The sequence below is a fragment of the Gorilla gorilla genome, chromosome 20 (assembly GCF_029281585.2).
Source record: "Gorilla gorilla gorilla isolate KB3781 chromosome 20, NHGRI_mGorGor1-v2.1_pri, whole genome shotgun sequence".
Lineage (NCBI taxonomy): Eukaryota > Metazoa > Chordata > Mammalia > Primates > Hominidae > Gorilla > Gorilla gorilla.
Window position 1 is genome coordinate 10,994,386 of NC_073244.2, and position 16,831 is coordinate 11,011,216.

At 54.2% G+C, this 16,831-nt stretch overlaps 1 protein-coding gene across 15 annotated transcripts in view; it reads right to left on the reverse strand.

Moving 5' to 3' along the window:
- Positions 1-2,161: 2,161 nt before the first annotated feature.
- The window catches only part of PTPRS (protein tyrosine phosphatase receptor type S), a 135,815-nt gene continuing 121,145 nt past the window's right edge, over positions 2,162-16,831 (reverse strand). For 5 of the 15 annotated variants that reach the window (XM_055371352.2, XM_055371349.2, XM_063701992.1 and 2 more), the window contains 17 exons: positions 16,561-16,776; positions 15,936-16,093; positions 15,417-15,428; positions 15,051-15,163; positions 13,351-13,398; positions 12,133-12,230; positions 11,924-12,047; positions 11,201-11,376; positions 11,000-11,119; positions 8,959-9,113; positions 8,587-8,872; positions 8,212-8,390; positions 7,301-7,427; positions 7,091-7,216; positions 4,880-5,034; positions 4,565-4,700; positions 2,162-3,483 (listed from right to left, as the gene is read on the reverse strand). In XM_055371352.2, the coding sequence (XP_055227327.1) occupies positions 3,415-3,483; positions 4,565-4,700; positions 4,880-5,034; positions 7,091-7,216; positions 7,301-7,427; positions 8,212-8,390; positions 8,587-8,872; positions 8,959-9,113; positions 11,000-11,119; positions 11,201-11,376; positions 11,924-12,047; positions 12,133-12,230; positions 13,351-13,398; positions 15,051-15,163; positions 15,417-15,428; positions 15,936-16,093; positions 16,561-16,776 (2,298 nt within the window). In that variant the 3' untranslated portion in view covers positions 2,162-3,414. The remainder of the gene's footprint in view (positions 3,484-4,564; positions 4,701-4,879; positions 5,035-7,090; positions 7,217-7,300; positions 7,428-8,211; positions 8,391-8,586; positions 8,873-8,958; positions 9,114-10,999; positions 11,120-11,200; positions 11,377-11,923; positions 12,048-12,132; positions 12,231-13,350; positions 13,399-15,050; positions 15,164-15,416; positions 15,429-15,935; positions 16,094-16,560; positions 16,777-16,831) is intronic. The other 10 variants (XM_055371359.2, XM_063701996.1, XM_063701993.1 and 7 more) reach the window with 3 other exon arrangements.

The window sequence follows — 16,831 nt, forward strand, 5'->3', positions numbered from 1 at the left end:
GTTTTAAAATTTCCCTCCCCCTTCCAGGGGAGGCTAATTACTCTTCAGAGCCAAGATCAGGATACCTTATCTAATATTTGTTTCTTGGAATTTGTGAAGATCTCTGTTAATTTTTTTTTTTTTTTTTGAGGTGAAGTCTTGCTCTGTCACCTGGGCTGGAGTGTAGAGGCGCGATCTCAGCTCACCGCAACCTCCTTCCTCCTGGGTTCAAGCGATTCTCCTGCCTTAGCCTACTGAGTAGCTGGGATTGCAAGCGTGTGCCACCATACCCAGCTAATGTTTTTTATTTTTAGTAGAGACGGGGGGGTTTCACCATGTTGGCCAAGCTGGTCTTGAACTCCTGACTTCAGGTAATCCTCCTGCCTCGGCCTCCCAAAGTGCTAAGATTACAGGCGTGAGCCACTGCACCCAGCCGATCTCTGTTAATTTTTACAAATGTTCCATGTGTGTTTGAGAATGTTAGAGTAGGAGGGGATAATAGGGTTTGTTAAATATTTTTGGCCAAGCTTATTAATGATGTTAGTCACATCTGTATTTTTTTGACTACCTGATCTGTTTCTTTTTTTTTTTTTTTTTTTTTGAGACGGAGTCTTGCTCTGTCACCCAGGCTGGAGTACAGTGGTATGGTCTTGGCTCACTGCAACCTCTGCCTCCCAGGTTCAAGGGATTCTCCTGCCTCAGCCTCCCAAGTAGCTGAGATTACAGGCTCCTGCCACCATGCCCGGCTAATTTTTTGTATTTTTAGTAGAGATGGGGTTTCACCATGTTGGCCAGGATGGTCTCCATCTCCTGACCTCGTGATCTGCCCGCCTCAGCCTCCCAAAGTGCTGGGATTATAGGCGTGAGCCACCGTGCCCGGCCTTGATCTGTTGGTTTCTAAGAGGCATAGTCCTATTCTTCCCTGAGTTGGGTCCCTGGTGTCACTAAGATCACCCCTTCTCATTCCTGGAAATTCCCTGAGGTCATAGGGGGCTCTTTCATCCTATCTCTGGCTCCTGTGGGTGGCTTCTATGCCCAAGCAAGTGACTCAGGCAAGGGTATAGATACAAAATGGCTCACTCTCCATCCCCAGGGATGTGATTCTGGCTCAGTGCATGGGTCTGCTCATTGAGTGGCCTAGGGGTGGAGAAGAGTGTCCCCAACCTGTTGCTTCCTTCCACGGACTCAGTTCTTCCCCAGGGCGCTTCGAGAAGGCAGCACGGTGTGATGCTCAGGGCTGCGGGTGAGATGAGCTGGGGTACGAATCCCAGCTCCACCTCAAACTCATTGTGTGCCCCTCCCTGAGCCTCAGTTTCCTAATATGTAAATGGGGAATTTTTTTCTTTTTGGAGATGGGAGTCTCATTCTGTTGCCCAGGCTGGAGTGCAGTGGCGTGATCTCAGCTCACTGCAACCTCTGCCTCCTGGGTTCAAGTGATTCTCCTGCTCCAGCCTCCTGAGTAGCTGGGATTACAGGCACGTGCCACCATGCTTGGCTAATTTTCGTGTTTTTAGTAGAGACAGGGTTTCGCCATGTCAGCCAGGCTGGTCTCCAACTCCCTATCTCAGGTGATCCATCTGCCTCGGCCTCCCAACGTGTTGGGATTACAGGCGTGAGCCACTGCGCCTGGCCAAGGGGCTGGTAACTTCTATCTCAGAGTGACTGGCCCATGGTGAATTCTCAGTCATGGTCACTTATTAGAATGAGAACACAAGGCAGCCCCTACAGGACCAGGGCTTGGGTTCAAATCTTGGCCTGGCCACTTCATCGGTGTTTTGAGTTTTTTTTTGTTTTGAGACAGAGTCTTGCTCTGTCGCCCAGGTTGGAATGCAATGGCATGATCTCAGCTCACTGCAACCTCTAACTCCTGGGTTCAAGTGATTCTCCTGCCTCAGCCTCCTGAGTAACTGGGATTACAGGCGCCCGCCACTGCACCTGGGTAATTTTTGTATTTTTAGTAGAGTTTCACCATGTTGGCCAGGCTGGTCTCAAACTCCTGACCTTGTGATCCACCCGCCTCAGCGGTGTGTGGTCTTGGACAAGCACCACTACCTCTCTGGGCCAACTCCTCCTCTGTTCACACAAGGAAACAAGATCAGCTCTCCAGGACCCCACCGACCTCCACCCCAGGGATGAAAGTGGACAGGCAGGGGCGCAACAAAGACTCCACAATGGGCCGGGGTCAGACGATCTTCCTTTAATACAAAGTCAATATATCTACATACACGGGGGTGGGAAAACCACCCGGCTGCTTCCGCTGGAATAAACAGTGTTGAAAGTAACCGCAGACCTGCCCTTGTACAAAGAGGAACAACTCGCTTGCTCAGGGTAGGCGGGTAGAGGGGGTCCTGTCCTTCTGGTTTTGCTCCCAAACTGCCCCATAGTCCCAGGGGGAAAGGGTCCCTGATGTGGGGCAGCACAGCCATACAGCCACTGTCCCCGAAGACGTAGGATCCTCTCTGTCTCCTTGGGGGCGGGAGACGGGGAGACAGCTCAGGCTCTCAGAGGAGGACCACTGTCATCTCTCTCCTCTTACAGCAGCGTCCCCCTCAACCGCACCCAACGCCACTGGGTCCGAGCTCCCCCATGACCTTACCCTCAGAACTGTATTTGATATGTCTGAAAATTTAATTTATAAAAATGAAACAAAAAGGGGGAAAAAAAAGCCAAGAAAGAAAAAAGGACATCCCATTCTTCTGTGAGCAAAGCACACTTTCTGATGGTAGGAAAAATTAAAAAAAAAACAAAAAAAAAAAAGCAAGCCAAGGTACAGCCATGGGCCCGGCGTGCGCGTTTGCGAACATAACTATCACACAAGGACGCTTTCTACAGTGAAAAAATAGACTGTCTTTGAACAGAATATGAATAAGCCAAAGTTAGTTGTTCTCTTTGAAAGTCATTGACTGGCGAGTCTTTTGTTTGTTTCTCTTAAAAAAAAAAAAATGGAAAAAAAATACACTATTTAAAAAAAACGAAATGTCACGGGATACAGTTACACTGAGAGTTTTAAAAGAAAGCTGGATTCTGGTCCCAGCCCAGTGTCCCCAGGCTGCAGAGCGGGGAGGAGCCCCCCGGGTCCCCCTACCACCGCCGGGGGAGGACAAGGGGTCCGTCTATGGTCTGTGCCCCACCCTCCTCTGGTTCTGGGGAGCACTCCTATTTGCTCACCATCCCCCCACCCCCCACCCCGGAATCTGGTTTTGGAATTGGAAGGAAAGGAGGAATGTGCCAAGTATTTGAAGGCGGCGGCCGGTGCCAGGGAGGTCGCTGGGGGGCTCGAGGGGCTGCGTCATCCTCGGAAATGGTGCAGAAACACAGCTGCTGCCGCTGCCACCTCCTGCCCTGCCCACTGGGGGTCCAGGCCTCAGGAGGTCCGCCCGGGAGGGGCAGAGGCATCCGGGGCCGGTGGTGTCGAGCCTGGGGGGGACCATGGCTTTAGGTTGCATAGTGGTCAAAGCTTCCGAGGTACTCCAGTGCCGCCTGGTAACAGAACTGGTACTCATCCTGGGGGAGCAGAGGTGACCTGTTAGTATCTCCCCTGCTCTAACGCCTCCCAGGGCTCCCTATCACCCTCAGGAGCAGGCCAAGCTCCTCAGCCTTGTGCGTGTCTCTTGCAGAAGGTCTCTTTGGCCCCCACGGCCCTCCCACAATGAAGTGAGCTAAGCCACACCTCTCTGCCTAACACAGCCAGGCTCTTCACCCGGAATGCCCTCTCCTCCCCTGTCTGCCTGGGGGCCCTATTCATCTTTTCTTTTTTATTTATTTTGAGACAGAGTCTCGCTGTGTCGCCCAGGCTGGAGTGCAGTGGCGCCATCTTGGCTCCCTGCAACCTCCGCCTCCCGGGTTCAAGTGATTCTCCTGCCTGAGCCTCCCAAGTAGCTGGGATGACAGGCGTGTACCACCATGCCAAGCTAATTTTTGTATTTTTAGTAGAGACAGGGTTTCGCCATGTTGGCCAGGCTGGTCTCAAACTCCTGACCTCAGGTGATCTGCCTGCCTTGGCCTCCCAAAGTGCTGGGATTACAGGCATGAGCCACCACACCCAGCCTCATTTCTATTTTTTTTGTAGAGATGGGGTCTTGCTGTGTTGCCCAGGATGGGCTCAAGCGATCCTCCCACCTCAGCCTCCCAAAGTGCTGGGATTACAGGTGTGAGCTGCCACACCGGGTCCCCTCTACTCATCTTTTAAGACATGGCTGCTGTTCAGAACCCCCTCCACTGGAACATTCCCCTTGGAGCTAGGAGTCTGGGCCTCAGTTTCCCCATCTGTTCATTGGTTGGACTTGAGGGTCAGTGGTTCTTGGCAGGGTCCAGGCTGAGCCACAGACTTGCTGTGACTTGGGGACTTCAATGAGCCCATCTCTGTCCACTCCAAGGGCCACTTCTCGGCTTTGACCTTCAGCCGACTGTTGTGTTAAAAGGGTTACTGGTCCCCTTCCAGTGCAGGAGGGGTCTGTGGACCGTCTACCCACAGTGACCCAGAGAGTCCCAGGTGGCTGTACCCATCTCACAGAGGAGGAAACTGGAGCTTAGGGGCAGTCGGGGCGTGAGGCCAGGCTGCCTCCCCTCCCTGTCCCATCTTTACCTCTGTCTGCACCATGGCCGGCCGCTGGGTTCGTAGCATCTTCACCGTCTGAAAGATGTCCACCACGCCTTCGTACCGCATCCGCTCCAGCACGATGCTAAGCGTGATGAAGACGCCCGTCCTGCCCACGCCGGCACTGGTGGCAGTAAAGTGAGCACAGCCATTCAGGGGCAGGTGCTGGAGAGCCCTGATCTGACCACCCGATTCCCCGAGGACTCTAACAGCCCAGATGAGACAGCCTAAGCTTGGGGCTGGCCCCACCAGGCCTCAGTTTCCCCAGCAGGGCCAAAAGCTGGGACACTCGACGGAGCTCACCTGCAGTGGACAGAGATGGGGCCGTCCTGGCCAAACTGCTCCTTAGTCTTATGCACTTGGCCAATGAAGTCGATGAAGCCCTCCCCCGACTTTGGCACACCCTGTTCCGGCCAGTCTGTGAACTGGAACTGCCGGACAGTCCGGGACTGGCCATCCTAGAGTGCAGAGAGCCCAATCTTGTTATCAGTGTTATCAGCAGCGGCCATGGGGGTTTTTCTCCATCCTCCCTATCCTCACCCCCATTTTTTTTTTGTTTTTTTTGAGATGGAGTTTCACTCTTGTCAGCCAGGTTGGAGTGCAATGGCATGATCTCCGCTCACTGCAACCTCCGCCTCCAGTGATTCAACTAATTCTCCTGCCTCAGCCTCCCGATTAGCTGGGATTACAGGCATGAGCCACCAGGCCCGGCCCTCACCCCCATTTTGTACACTCTCTGCCATTCATTCACCCTGACAACTTACCGTCCTTCACAATCCAATGGTACTGCTTTCCACAACAGATGCTCCAACCTCATCCTCACCACTTCTTGCCACCCAGCTGTTCCTCTCCCCACATTTCCTGTATGACATCCAGCACCTCCATCCTCCATCCTCCGCCATTCCATAGTGCAACCAGCTCCTATTCACCATGATCCTCTGTCATCTTCCACTCTGTGCCATTTCGGGGCCCTACAGCACAACTCAACTCTATCACTGTCCATAGCTCATCAATGATGACTCATCTTCTACAACCCAATAGTGCCATCATCTTTCATTGTCCACCATCCAACACCATCATCTTCCATCATCCAATAACAGTGCCACTGCTACCACCCACTGCTGGTAACTCATTACCTTCTGCCGTCCAAAGTTCCACCCAACACCACCATCTTCCATCATCCACCACCACCCCCTCTTGGTAACTCATCCTTAACCATTCAGTGATGGCATCTTCCACTGACTGTCTTCATTCCCCACTACTCAACCATTCCTCTTTGCAGTCTCCTTTCCTACCACCCAGTGGTGCCATCCAACCACATCATTCTCTGCCATCTTCCTTCCTTCACAACTCAGTGGTGCCATTTTCCACCATCCATCACTAACAATTCATCACTCTCCACCATCCAAGGGTACCATCTTCCACTGACATTCTCCATTCCCCATCATCTGCCTTATTCTAATCCCATCCTCCACCATCAAAATGGTGCCATCCAGAATTGTTATCCTCTGCCACCATTTGCCATCCAATGTACCATCTTTCCCTGATGTTTTACATTTTCTAAAATCTCCTTTCCCAACCCCATCTTCCTCAATCTTGTACCACCCATTGGTTTATACCATTGACTACTGTTTACTGTCCTTTCTTAGTCATAGTATTTCCCATTGATTTTCTCCACCCCCTGCTGGCCAAACATTTGCCCTTCCCCAATTCTATCTTCCTCCATCCACCACTGATAAAGCATCACCCTTCACTGACCCAAACTACCACATTCCACTGACGTTCTCCATCCTGTTATGCGAATGTTCTTCTCTCCAACTCCAGATTCCACCCCTCCAAGGGCACCATCTTGCACTGCTCACAGCACAATGCCCGGTGATTGCTGTTCATTCAGCAGCCTTCACCATCCTTTGGCATCATCTTGGCCAACATTCCCTATCCTCTATCATCCCCTCACTGCATTCTCTACCATCATCGATCTTCCACCACTAACTTTGATCCTTTGTCACCCAACAGGGCCACCTTCCACTATGAGTCTTCATCTGTTGCCACCTAATACCTGGCCTTTCTCCCTCCACCTGACACTGCAGTCCTTCGTTGAGCCAACACCATCCATACTCATCTCTCTTCACCCAACGGTGCCAATCCCCACCATCTGACTCTCCTTGTCCACCGTCTACCACCCATCACCCTCAATCCCTCAAGTCCAGCCCTTTAACATCATCCTCCACAGGTGGCTGCTTCCGGAGGAAAGCCCCATTCACTTCCTTGAATATCATCCCCTGGGGCCATGTTCCCTAGTGAGTGGAGACACTACAGGGTCAGCACAGAGATAAGACCCTCTCTTCCACCTCTGTGGCAGTAGAAGCAAGTGGCCAACTGGTCAGCTGACATTTCTCCCGATTCCCAATGCTTATCCCTAACCCTCGGCCTTTGTATCCATCACCAACCAGGGCAGCCCTTTCCAGATCACTAAGGCAACGGCCCCTCCCGCCAGTCTGTCTCCTCACTCACCCGGGCATCTGTGACCTTGAACTCTCGTAGAATATACTGAGGCATGTTGTATTCTGCCATCGGATCTACCACAAAGTACTGGTAGCGGGCAGAGCGCTCGGCCGGCCAGTACTGGTGACACTTCTCCTGTGGAGGAGATGGCGGCCGTGGTCAGCGCTGTCTGAGCCACTGTCTGGCCCTCGCCCTTCCCCACCGTGGCCCCTAGCTCACCCGGCCCATCTCCCGCAGCTTGGTCAGCATCACCACGATCGTCGAGTTGTTCTCCCACAGCATGCGCCAGAAGTCTTCCGTGGTCTCTGCCAGCGGCCCCTGTGTCGCGATGTAGGCCTTCTGCTGCCTGCGGGCGTTGGGGGTATGAGCCCAGGGCCGGCAGGGAGACCCGGCGTGGTACTCACCTGCTGCTGCCCGGGAGGGTCAGGACCAAGCCAGTGACAGCTACACCTACCACCCCACTGCCTGCCAGGACTGGCTGCTGGGTGCACCACTTCCCCTCCTGGTGATCCCATTTCGCATGTGGGGAAACCACCAGTCTCATGACAAATTCAAATCCCTTGCCAAAGCTGCGGGACTATCCACTAACCTCTCCTGATTTCTTCCCTCCATCTCCTTCAAGGGCCACTGCCCTACTTTCAGTTGCTTGCGTGGGCCAAGCTCTCAGCCCCGGGCCTTTGCACATGTGGCACCCTCTGCCAGGAACACCCTCCCCTCCTTTGCCAGGATTTCTCAATCGCAGTGCTATTGACATTTGGCGCTGGATTGTTCTCTGAGACAAGCTGTTCTGTGTACTGTACGATGCTGAGCAGCATGCCTGGTCCCCACCCAGTCAGTACCAGTAGTAGTCATGAAAATAAGAAATATCCTCAGGGTGTCAGAATTACCCCAATTGAGAACCACTGATAGAACAGATGGAATCACATTATGGACAGCAGCCATCAGTTAAACACACACCCAAAGATTCATGGACAGCAGCCATCAGTTAAATATACATCTAAAGATGTGTATTTAAACAGCTCAGGGCTACCAGTATCTCCCCAGCTCTGTCTCCCACAAGACTGGAGGCCTCTTGAGAGTAGAGATGGGCTCCTTCTGGGGCCCTGAGGTGGGAAAGGCATGGCACCTACCGGTAGCCATCAATGAAGCTCGCGTTGATATAGTCAGAGCCCTCCACACCCCGGATGGGTTGCAGACAGACCCGTGTGCTCTCATAGGGCATGATGTTCACCAGGCGGTTCTTGAACTTGTTACAAGGCAGATTGGCACTGATGAAGCGTGACGTGTGGGCCTTGGAGTTAGCCAGCCGCTGTGGGGAGGAGGAAGCCAGAGGCCACCATTAGGATGAGGAAGGCTATGCTTTCAGCCGGAGCACCAATGGTGGATAGGTAGGTAGGGGCACCCCGCCACCACCTTCTAGTCCCCATTGCTCGAGGCAGGCCTGATTTTCGGCTCTTTGGGCCTCCTCCCCACCCCGCCCATGGCAGCCTCCACCCCGCTGGCACCTTGAACTCGAGTTCCATGCCAGTGACGTGTTCGCCAGGCTCCACCTGGGCCAGCTTCTGGATGTAGGCATAGAGGCTGCGTGCGGGCACTTCTGTGTTGCCACAGCCCACGGCCTCCAGCAGGGCCTCGTGGATGAAGCTGTACTGGTCCTCCGTCTGCACCATGTAGTTGCGCTGGGACCTCATGAGCGTCACGTGGCCATAGACATCGACTGTCTTCTCTGGCTTGATCCGCTCAAGCATGGCGTCGATGACGATAAAGCAGCCTGTGCGGCCCACACCGGCACTGTGGGGACAGCCACGTGGCGTTCAGGGGCTGCTGGGCTGCGGGGACCGGGGGGAAGCGGATGGGGCAGAGTGGGGTGGACGTACCTGCAGTGAACCACGACGGGGCCGGCATCTGGCGGGTTGCAGGTCTTGACTCTCCGCAGGAAAGCCAGGAAGGGCGTTGGGTATTCGGGCACGCCATGGTCCGGCCACGCCGTAAACTGGAACTGGCGGACCTCGCGTTTCTCACTGGAGCCATTCTGGGGACCACAAGGATGTCACCTGTCACTCTGGCTCAACCTGCCACCCATGTGCTGAAGATGCCCAAGTGGCCGGGCGTGGTGGCTCATGCCTGTCATCCCAGCACTTTGGGAGGCCGAGGTGGGCAGATCACCTGAGGTCAGGAGTTCGAGACCAGCCTGACCAACATGGAGAAACCTCATCTCGACTAAAAATACAAAATTAGCTGGGCGTGGTGGCGCATGCCTGTAATCCCAGCTACTTGGGAGGCTGAGGCAGGAGAATCGCTTGAACCCGGGAGGTGGAGGTTGCAGTGAGCTGAGATCGCGCCACTGCACTCCAGCCTGGGCAACAGAGTGAAACTCCATCTCAAAAAAAAAAACACCCATGTCTGTGCCTCCCAGTCACCATGTCCCTAAGTGCCTGACTTGGGCTCTAGCCGCCCCTGGACATTTCCAATTAGAGTCTGGCGGACGCCTCACACACAACGTGGCCAACTGTATCTGGCCTTCTCCCCAAACCTGCTCCCCCGTCTTAGCTGAAGGTGGCTCCAACCTTCTGGGCACTCTGGCCACAGCTTGGGAGTCACCCTTAACTCTTCCCCTCTCACATCCAACACCTCACCCAGGACTGTCGGCTCTGCCTCCAAAGTCTATCCCAATCCACCTGCTCCAGGTTCTCCATGGAGGCCAACCTGGTCTAGACCTATCACCACCCTCTTTGCCGCAGACCTTGGCTCCCACCCAATCCCCCCAATCTATCTTCCCTGCAGCAGCCAGAGGGCACCTGAGTGCCTGAGTCAGATCTGGTACCTCCTCTGCCCACAGCTGTCCATGGCTCCTGCCTCCCACAGGGTCAAAGCCAAAGTCTTCCCCAAGGCCCACAGGATCCTGCATGACCTGCCCTGCCCTCCCCCCTGTTCCTGTAACACACCAGGCACAGTCCTGCCCCAGGGCCTCTGCCCAGGCTGCACCCTCTTACCTGAAATGCTGTTCCCCCAAATCTCCCCATCATACCCTCTTCCAGGTCCCCGACACTGTTTGTCTCCTCCACTTTATTTTTCTCCTTTGACATGTAAGCTTTCTTGACATTTCATAGTTGTGGTCTGTGTCTTGTCTACTAGACTGTTAAATCCCCCAAGGGCAGAACGTTTTGTCTGTTTAGGTCCCTGTTGTGTGCTTGTGTCCAGGTTAGGGAGTGAGATATAACATGTGCTTAATGTGTGTGATTGAACCAAGAATTCTCACTCTTGTCCATGTACTCAGTTTTCTGGCACTTAGGTCAAGCAGGTGCCTGATGGTGAGATGACCTAGCTGGGTGTTGGGGATACATCATGGTGCCAGTAGCACCTCCCCTCCCCATCATGACAATAACAAATGTCTCCTGGATGGCAGAATTGTCCTAATTCAGAACCACAGATGGAGAAAAACAGATGGAACCGCACTATGGACAGCAGCCATCAGTTAAATACATATCTAAAAGATCTTCTCCATCCCAGTCCTGACTTTGCAGGGCTGCCAATATCTGTCCATCTCTGTCTGGAGACTCCTTGAAGGCAGGGCTGGGGCCCTGCTGAGGCCCCCATCATAGGCTCAAGCTGGGTGAGGCCAGAGGACAAGTGGGCAAAGAGGACCTGGGGCATGAGTAAAGGCAAGAGGAAATCAGGCTCATTGCTGAGTTGGGCTCTGCCGGCTTTGTCCTACTGCCGTGGGTGGAAACAAGCAGTGTCCTCTCTGAGCCTCAGTTTCCCCCTCCACGGAAGTGGGTTCCATGAGAATGTAGTCAGCCTGGGTAGACACGCTCCGCTTTCTCTCTGTCCCATGGGGAGCTCCCTGGGTAGAAGCTGGGGCCCTCTGCCTCCCTTCCAACACATTCCTCCACCCTCAGCCCCCAGCCCGGGCCCCACCTTGTGCAGAGAGAATGTCCTGACGCAGAATGTGGCCAGCTCGATGGTGTCTAGCAACGTGACCTGGATGAAGCCGTAGGTCTCCGTGCCTCTGTTGGGCCAATACTGATCACACTTGATCTGTATCAGGCAAGAGAACAGGTGTCAGCAAGGGACAGGCTGGCTGGCAGGGGCTTGAGGGCCGTGGGGTCCAAGGCTCACCCGTGACTTCTCCTCCAGCCGCGTCATCATGACGATGGTGGCCGACCGCTGCTCCCACACCATACGCCAGAAGTCCCCAAAGGTCTCAGGCAGCGGCCCCTGCGTGGCAATGTACGCGTTCTGACGCCGGTAGCCGTCCACGTAGTTGGCATTGATGTAATCACTGCCCACGATGCCTGCAGCCAGGGCGAGAGGCCAGGGATCTGTGGGGGCTGTCTTGCTAGTTTGGCTCTGTCTGGCCAACCACTTCCTGGAAGTTCACTCTGACTGCTCCCAGATTGTCCCCAAGGTGACCATGGGACGTGTACTTCACAGTTTCTCCCCCTCGGCGCTATCACCATTTGGGGCCAGATTGCCCTCTGTGGTGGGGCCGTTCTGGGCACTGCAGGGTGCCGAGCAGCATCCCTGGCCTCCACCCCCTCCATGCCAGCAACATTTCTTCCCTTCAAGTTGTGACAACCAAAGATGTCCCTGGACATTGCCAAATGTCCCCTGGGCAGCAAAACTGCTCTGATTGGTCACAACTGATGCAGAAGGACAGATGAAGCCATGTTAGAGCAGCCATCAGTTAAATACATATCTAAAGATGCCCAGTGGCCTCCAGTTGGAGCTGGACCAGGTCTATGACCAGAATCAGGCCTCAGTGGCCCAAGGGGAGACATGGGATCTAGCACTTTCCATGCAGTGGGGAAGGGCAGGTTAAGACCGGGATCTCCAAACTACCTTCAATGGGCTGGAGAATGACACGGGAGTGGTCATAGGCGATGACGTTGGCATAGCGGTTCTTCGGCTTGTTCACTTCCAGGTTGGAATGTTCCCATGTGAACTGCTGTCCAGGGTCGATGGACTACAGAGGAAGGGGAGGGCGCGGGTGTCAGGGTAGGTGCCTGTGAGGCCGAGGTGATGAGGGTGGGAGGCGGGGGTGGGCTCACCTCATACTCCTGGGAGAGCTTGAGGCTGTCGTTGGCCTTGAGCCGCTCCGTGTGCTCCGCCATGTCTGCGATGGGGATTGGCGGGTGGCTAAGCATGCCTACAGGGTGGAGCAGACCCCGCCAGGGTTGGTCACTTGGGGGGCCAGCCGGGGACTCGGGGGAGGGGGGTGATCTACGTGTGAGTCTGCGATGGGTGAGCTGTGGTTAGAAGGGCATGGCCGGGGTGGGGCTTGGCAGGAGGGGAAGACTCAGGGTGGCTCATGAAGGGGCTGGGACCCCAGGCCTAGGGGACTCTAAAGGCAGCAGGTTTGAGGCCCGCTGCTCCGTGCAGAGCCTGACACCCCTGGAGGGGCCCGGATCACAGCATTGGCCCATCCTGTTTCCTTCCAACCAAGCTGGGGGTGCAGGGGCTGGCAGAAGGGTCACCCCGGAGGATGTCAAGCTCCCAGTGCCTCGAGCCAAGAAGCAAGTGTGTGGCACAGAAATTAAATTGCAGACGCAGCCGGCTGTGCTTTGGAAATACTGTCCTTGGGTGGGCGACTGACACCTCTTTCTGTCCCTCTGGGATCAGAGGCACGAAATCTGCTTCCAGGTAGAGGCGACGGACTAGGGAGGGGAAACAGTATGTGTGCGTGTACGTGAGAGGAGTGAGGGGTCCCCATCTGTCCCTGTGCTTGCTTGGGGCAGGAGCAGGTGCAAGAAGGCCCTGGCCTGAGAGCTCTTATCCTTTCAAGCCGCCCAGGATGGCTGCTGAAGGTGCTGGGTGTGGGCTCGGTTCTCCCTTCCCGATATCTGGGTCTGCAGAACCCTGACCTCTCCTGGGACCTGTGTACCGGATGTTCAGCTCTCAGGTGGTTTCCAGACCAGTTGGTAACATTTAATGTTCTGAGCCTCCCATGTGTCCCTAGCTGCCCTGGGTGCCCCCCAAGAGCTCACATCTAAGGGGCCTGCCTGTCCTGTGGGCACGTCCTGGGTACATACGTGCCTCACCCACGTCCCTGACACACACATACACACCACACACACAGCAGTCACACACAGCCACCTGAGGGCCCAATGGACCAACCCCCTGCCCTCTTCCAGGAGCCAGCACAGGACAGGTGGGCAAAGGCCGGTGACGGGTGGGCGTGTGGACAGAGACAGGAGACAGGATGGAGAAACCAAACAGGAAATGAACGGGGGGGCGAAAGGAAGCCAAAAACAGACACAGGAACTAACTTTCAAAGTGAAACCCCGGCTCCCTGAGGGGGCTCCTGAGGCCTGAATCTGCAAACAGCAAACAATAAATAAATGAAAACATGCAGGGGGTAGAGGGGGGTCCCACCTCTGCCTCCCCCACCCCTCACTGGCTGGCGGATGCAAAGGGCAGAGCAACGCGGACAACGGGGGGGTACGTACAGCCACCTGGGTCCCCACCTGAGGACTCACAATAGCTGCTAACTGTGTACCCCTCTGGCTGGACACCAGTCAATCCTGGTCTTGACCCGTCACTCTGGAAAGACTCCAAAGTGCTAGGTTCTTCTGTCTACAGATCCCCTCCCCCAGACCAGCCTGGCCTTGGGTCCCCTCTGTTGAGGTCAGCAGAGGGCATTCTGAGGAAGGAGGATGCAGGACGGTGAAGGAGAAGCTGGGGGAGCAGGGAAAGGACATATGGGCCCATGCCATGAGCTTCAAGGAGGACAGCAACCATCAGTTAAATGCACATGTTGAAAATCCTTATTTGGATGGAAACAGAACAGACATAAGCTAGTCCAGAGACAGAAATGAGATGGGAGCACATTAGCGGGGAATTGTGAGACTCTGCATGATCCCTTCAGGAGACTGCAGCCATCAGTTACATGCACATTTAAAATTCTCATTTGGCTGAAAAACCAAAGCAACACGAATCAGTACAGAGGAAAGAAAGGGAAGAGAATACACGAGGGGTGATACATGAGGCCCTGCATGATCCCTTTATGAGGACAGCAGCCATCAGTTAAATACTAATGGTCAAACTCCTCATTTGGATGAAAACAGAAGTGACACAAGCCAGTCGAGACCAAAAAAGTACATCAGGAACGGCATGTGAGGCTTTGCATGAGGCTTGTAAGGAGGACTAAAGACATCAGTGAAATACAAATGTTTAAAATCTTCATTTGGTTGGAAAATAGAGTTGATATGAACCAGTTCAGAGATACGAAGTGGAGACCGGGTACAGTTGGAAGGACAGATGTAACTAGGCTGTGAACCCATAAGGAGAATAGCAGCCATCAGTAAAATGAAAAATTCCTTATTTGGTTAGAAGCAGCTGGCATGAGCCCATGAAGAGGGAGGAGATGGTGGAGTTTGTGAATCATACATGAAAATGATCAAGGATAAGGCCTTGATGCAGTTCTCCTGGACTGTCAGGTGACTTTAATCTACAGGCAACTATAAAGAGGCATGAACCCTGGCAGCCATGGTGGGAAGAGGTACAGGGCATTGGGCAGGTATAATTTCTGTACCTTGCTAGGGATATATCCCAAGGGAGTGTGGAAAATGGCTGAGGGCAAACCTCAACTCCCACCACCTAGGAGCATTAAAACCAGAGACATAAACAGAAGAATAGCTCTTTCTGCCCAAAGAAATGAGGGGTTTATTTGTGTTTTCTCCATTTTTAAAACATCGTCTTTAGGCTCCTGAAGAGGACAGCAGCCATCGGTTAAATGTTAACTTTAAAAAAAAAAAAAGCCTCACTTGGTTGTAAGCAGAACCAACCTATGAGTTCCAAGCCCAGATCCATGTAGGATTGGAGGTATTTGGGAATCAAGAATGTGGCTTGGCTGCACCAAGCATAGTTCAGAGGGGGCCAATGAGGGGCCCCCAGGGTGGCAGCTACTGCTTCTCCCCAGCTATCTCCCCTGTTGGTGGTATCCCTGGTACCAGGGATAAGTACATACCTGGAGTCTGGAAGTTAATGCGTCTCATTTCCACAGGGTCCTTGGGGTGGTGAGGGGCAAGGTCAGCATTGTTCAGGAGGCATTTGGTGCGGGGTTCTGAGTCCTTGCGTTTACTTTAGGAGAAGCAAGCGAACAGTCCAGTTAGTACTGGCACATGTTCATGTGTGAACACAATTCAGGCCCCAGGAATGCATGGTAGGAAAAGGACCATGGACCCGTATGACTAGGGTTTCCAGGACCAAGTACAGATACGTGTACAAGCTGTGGGGGCAGCCGGGCATCCCCTCTCCTGTGGGCACACTATCAGCCCATTCCCTGTCCTCTTCCTCTTGCCTGAAGCCTCCAGGGGGGAGGGCTGGTTCTTACCTGTCGGGTTTGCTGTTCCCGAAAGCAGACACAGGTGAGAAGGGGGAAAAAAAAGAAGAAAGGTGAGGGTGTGCCGGCCATCAAGGGCTTGTTCTGTGACTCTCAGTGGCTTCCTTAACCTCTGTGAGCTTTGGTCTCCTCTGGAAAATGGCGCTCATATTTCCTGTTTGTCCCCCTGCCTATCGACACCACAAGGAGGCTTATCTCAGCCCTGGGATGTGCCCCATGGGGCCACTACAATTGCTATCCTCATTGAACTGGACACAGGCAGCCTCTACCCCAAATCTTGCTGAGTTGAAGATAGGGGTTAAGAGGAGAAGCCAAGCCACTGGCCTGCTTTGAGCCCTAGCTCTGCCATTCCCATGCCGTGTGACCTTGATCAAGTGGCTTAACCTCTCTGAACTTCGGTTTCCCCATGTGTACAACAGAGACCTTTAGTGATGATTCTCTGAGACAACTCCTCCCTCCTTTTCCAGGAAGCCCTCCCTGCTGTCAAGTCGGGGAGGACATGGGGCTTACTTCTTGTAGAGCAGGATAGCAATGACAATGCAGATTATGAAGACCACGGCCAGCACAGGCCCGATCACCCAGATAAGCCCCTCCTCGCCATCCACGATGGGCTGGGGGTCCGGGTTATCCAGCTGGAAGGGGTCTGAGAAGGGACTGGCTGCAAAGGTCTGCAGGGAAAGGGGGGGTCTCCATCAGTGTCCACCCTCCTTGTAGTGGCCAGATGGGTCTTTCTCAAACACAAACCTACGTTTCTCCCCTGCTCTAGATCCTCCTATATTCCTAGAACCTTGACCCTGGTGGCCTATATGACCTGGTCCCTGCCCATCTTTGCTCTCCCCATTCCCTTCTCTGCTCCAGCCACTCTCCTTTCTGTACCTCCAGACCTTTGCACATGCAAATCCTGGGATGCTTTCTTTGTTGAACTCCTACTCACCCCTCAACGCCCCAGCTCCAAGGTCTCTTCCTCTAAGAAACCTTCGTTTCAGGATCCCTCCACTCCCAAGTCTTCCCCTCTGCCCAGCTCTGACCACAGGGAGCTGCCTGTGACTGACCACAGAGGTCAGGGCCCTGGGGAATAGGGTCTGCCTCATTCAGAGGTGTGTGTGGATGTGGGCAGACACCATTCAGGACTTACAGGCTCGCTCTTCTGAAGCACGGCAAGCACGAAGAGGACATAGCGGTGGCCGGGCTCCAGGCCCCGGTTATCGAAGCCGCCATACTGCTTCTGGTCGCCGGGATGGAACGTGGGCGGCAGCACAGAGAAGCGAGCTGCGATATAGGGCCGGGGCACCTCCAGCTGACGCGAGTGCCGCAGGCTGCGCCTCTGTAGCCGTGAGATGTCCTGGATGAGCTGCGGGAACAGAGTCATGGGTGGCTCAGAGCTCAGCTGCGAGCAACAGAGCACG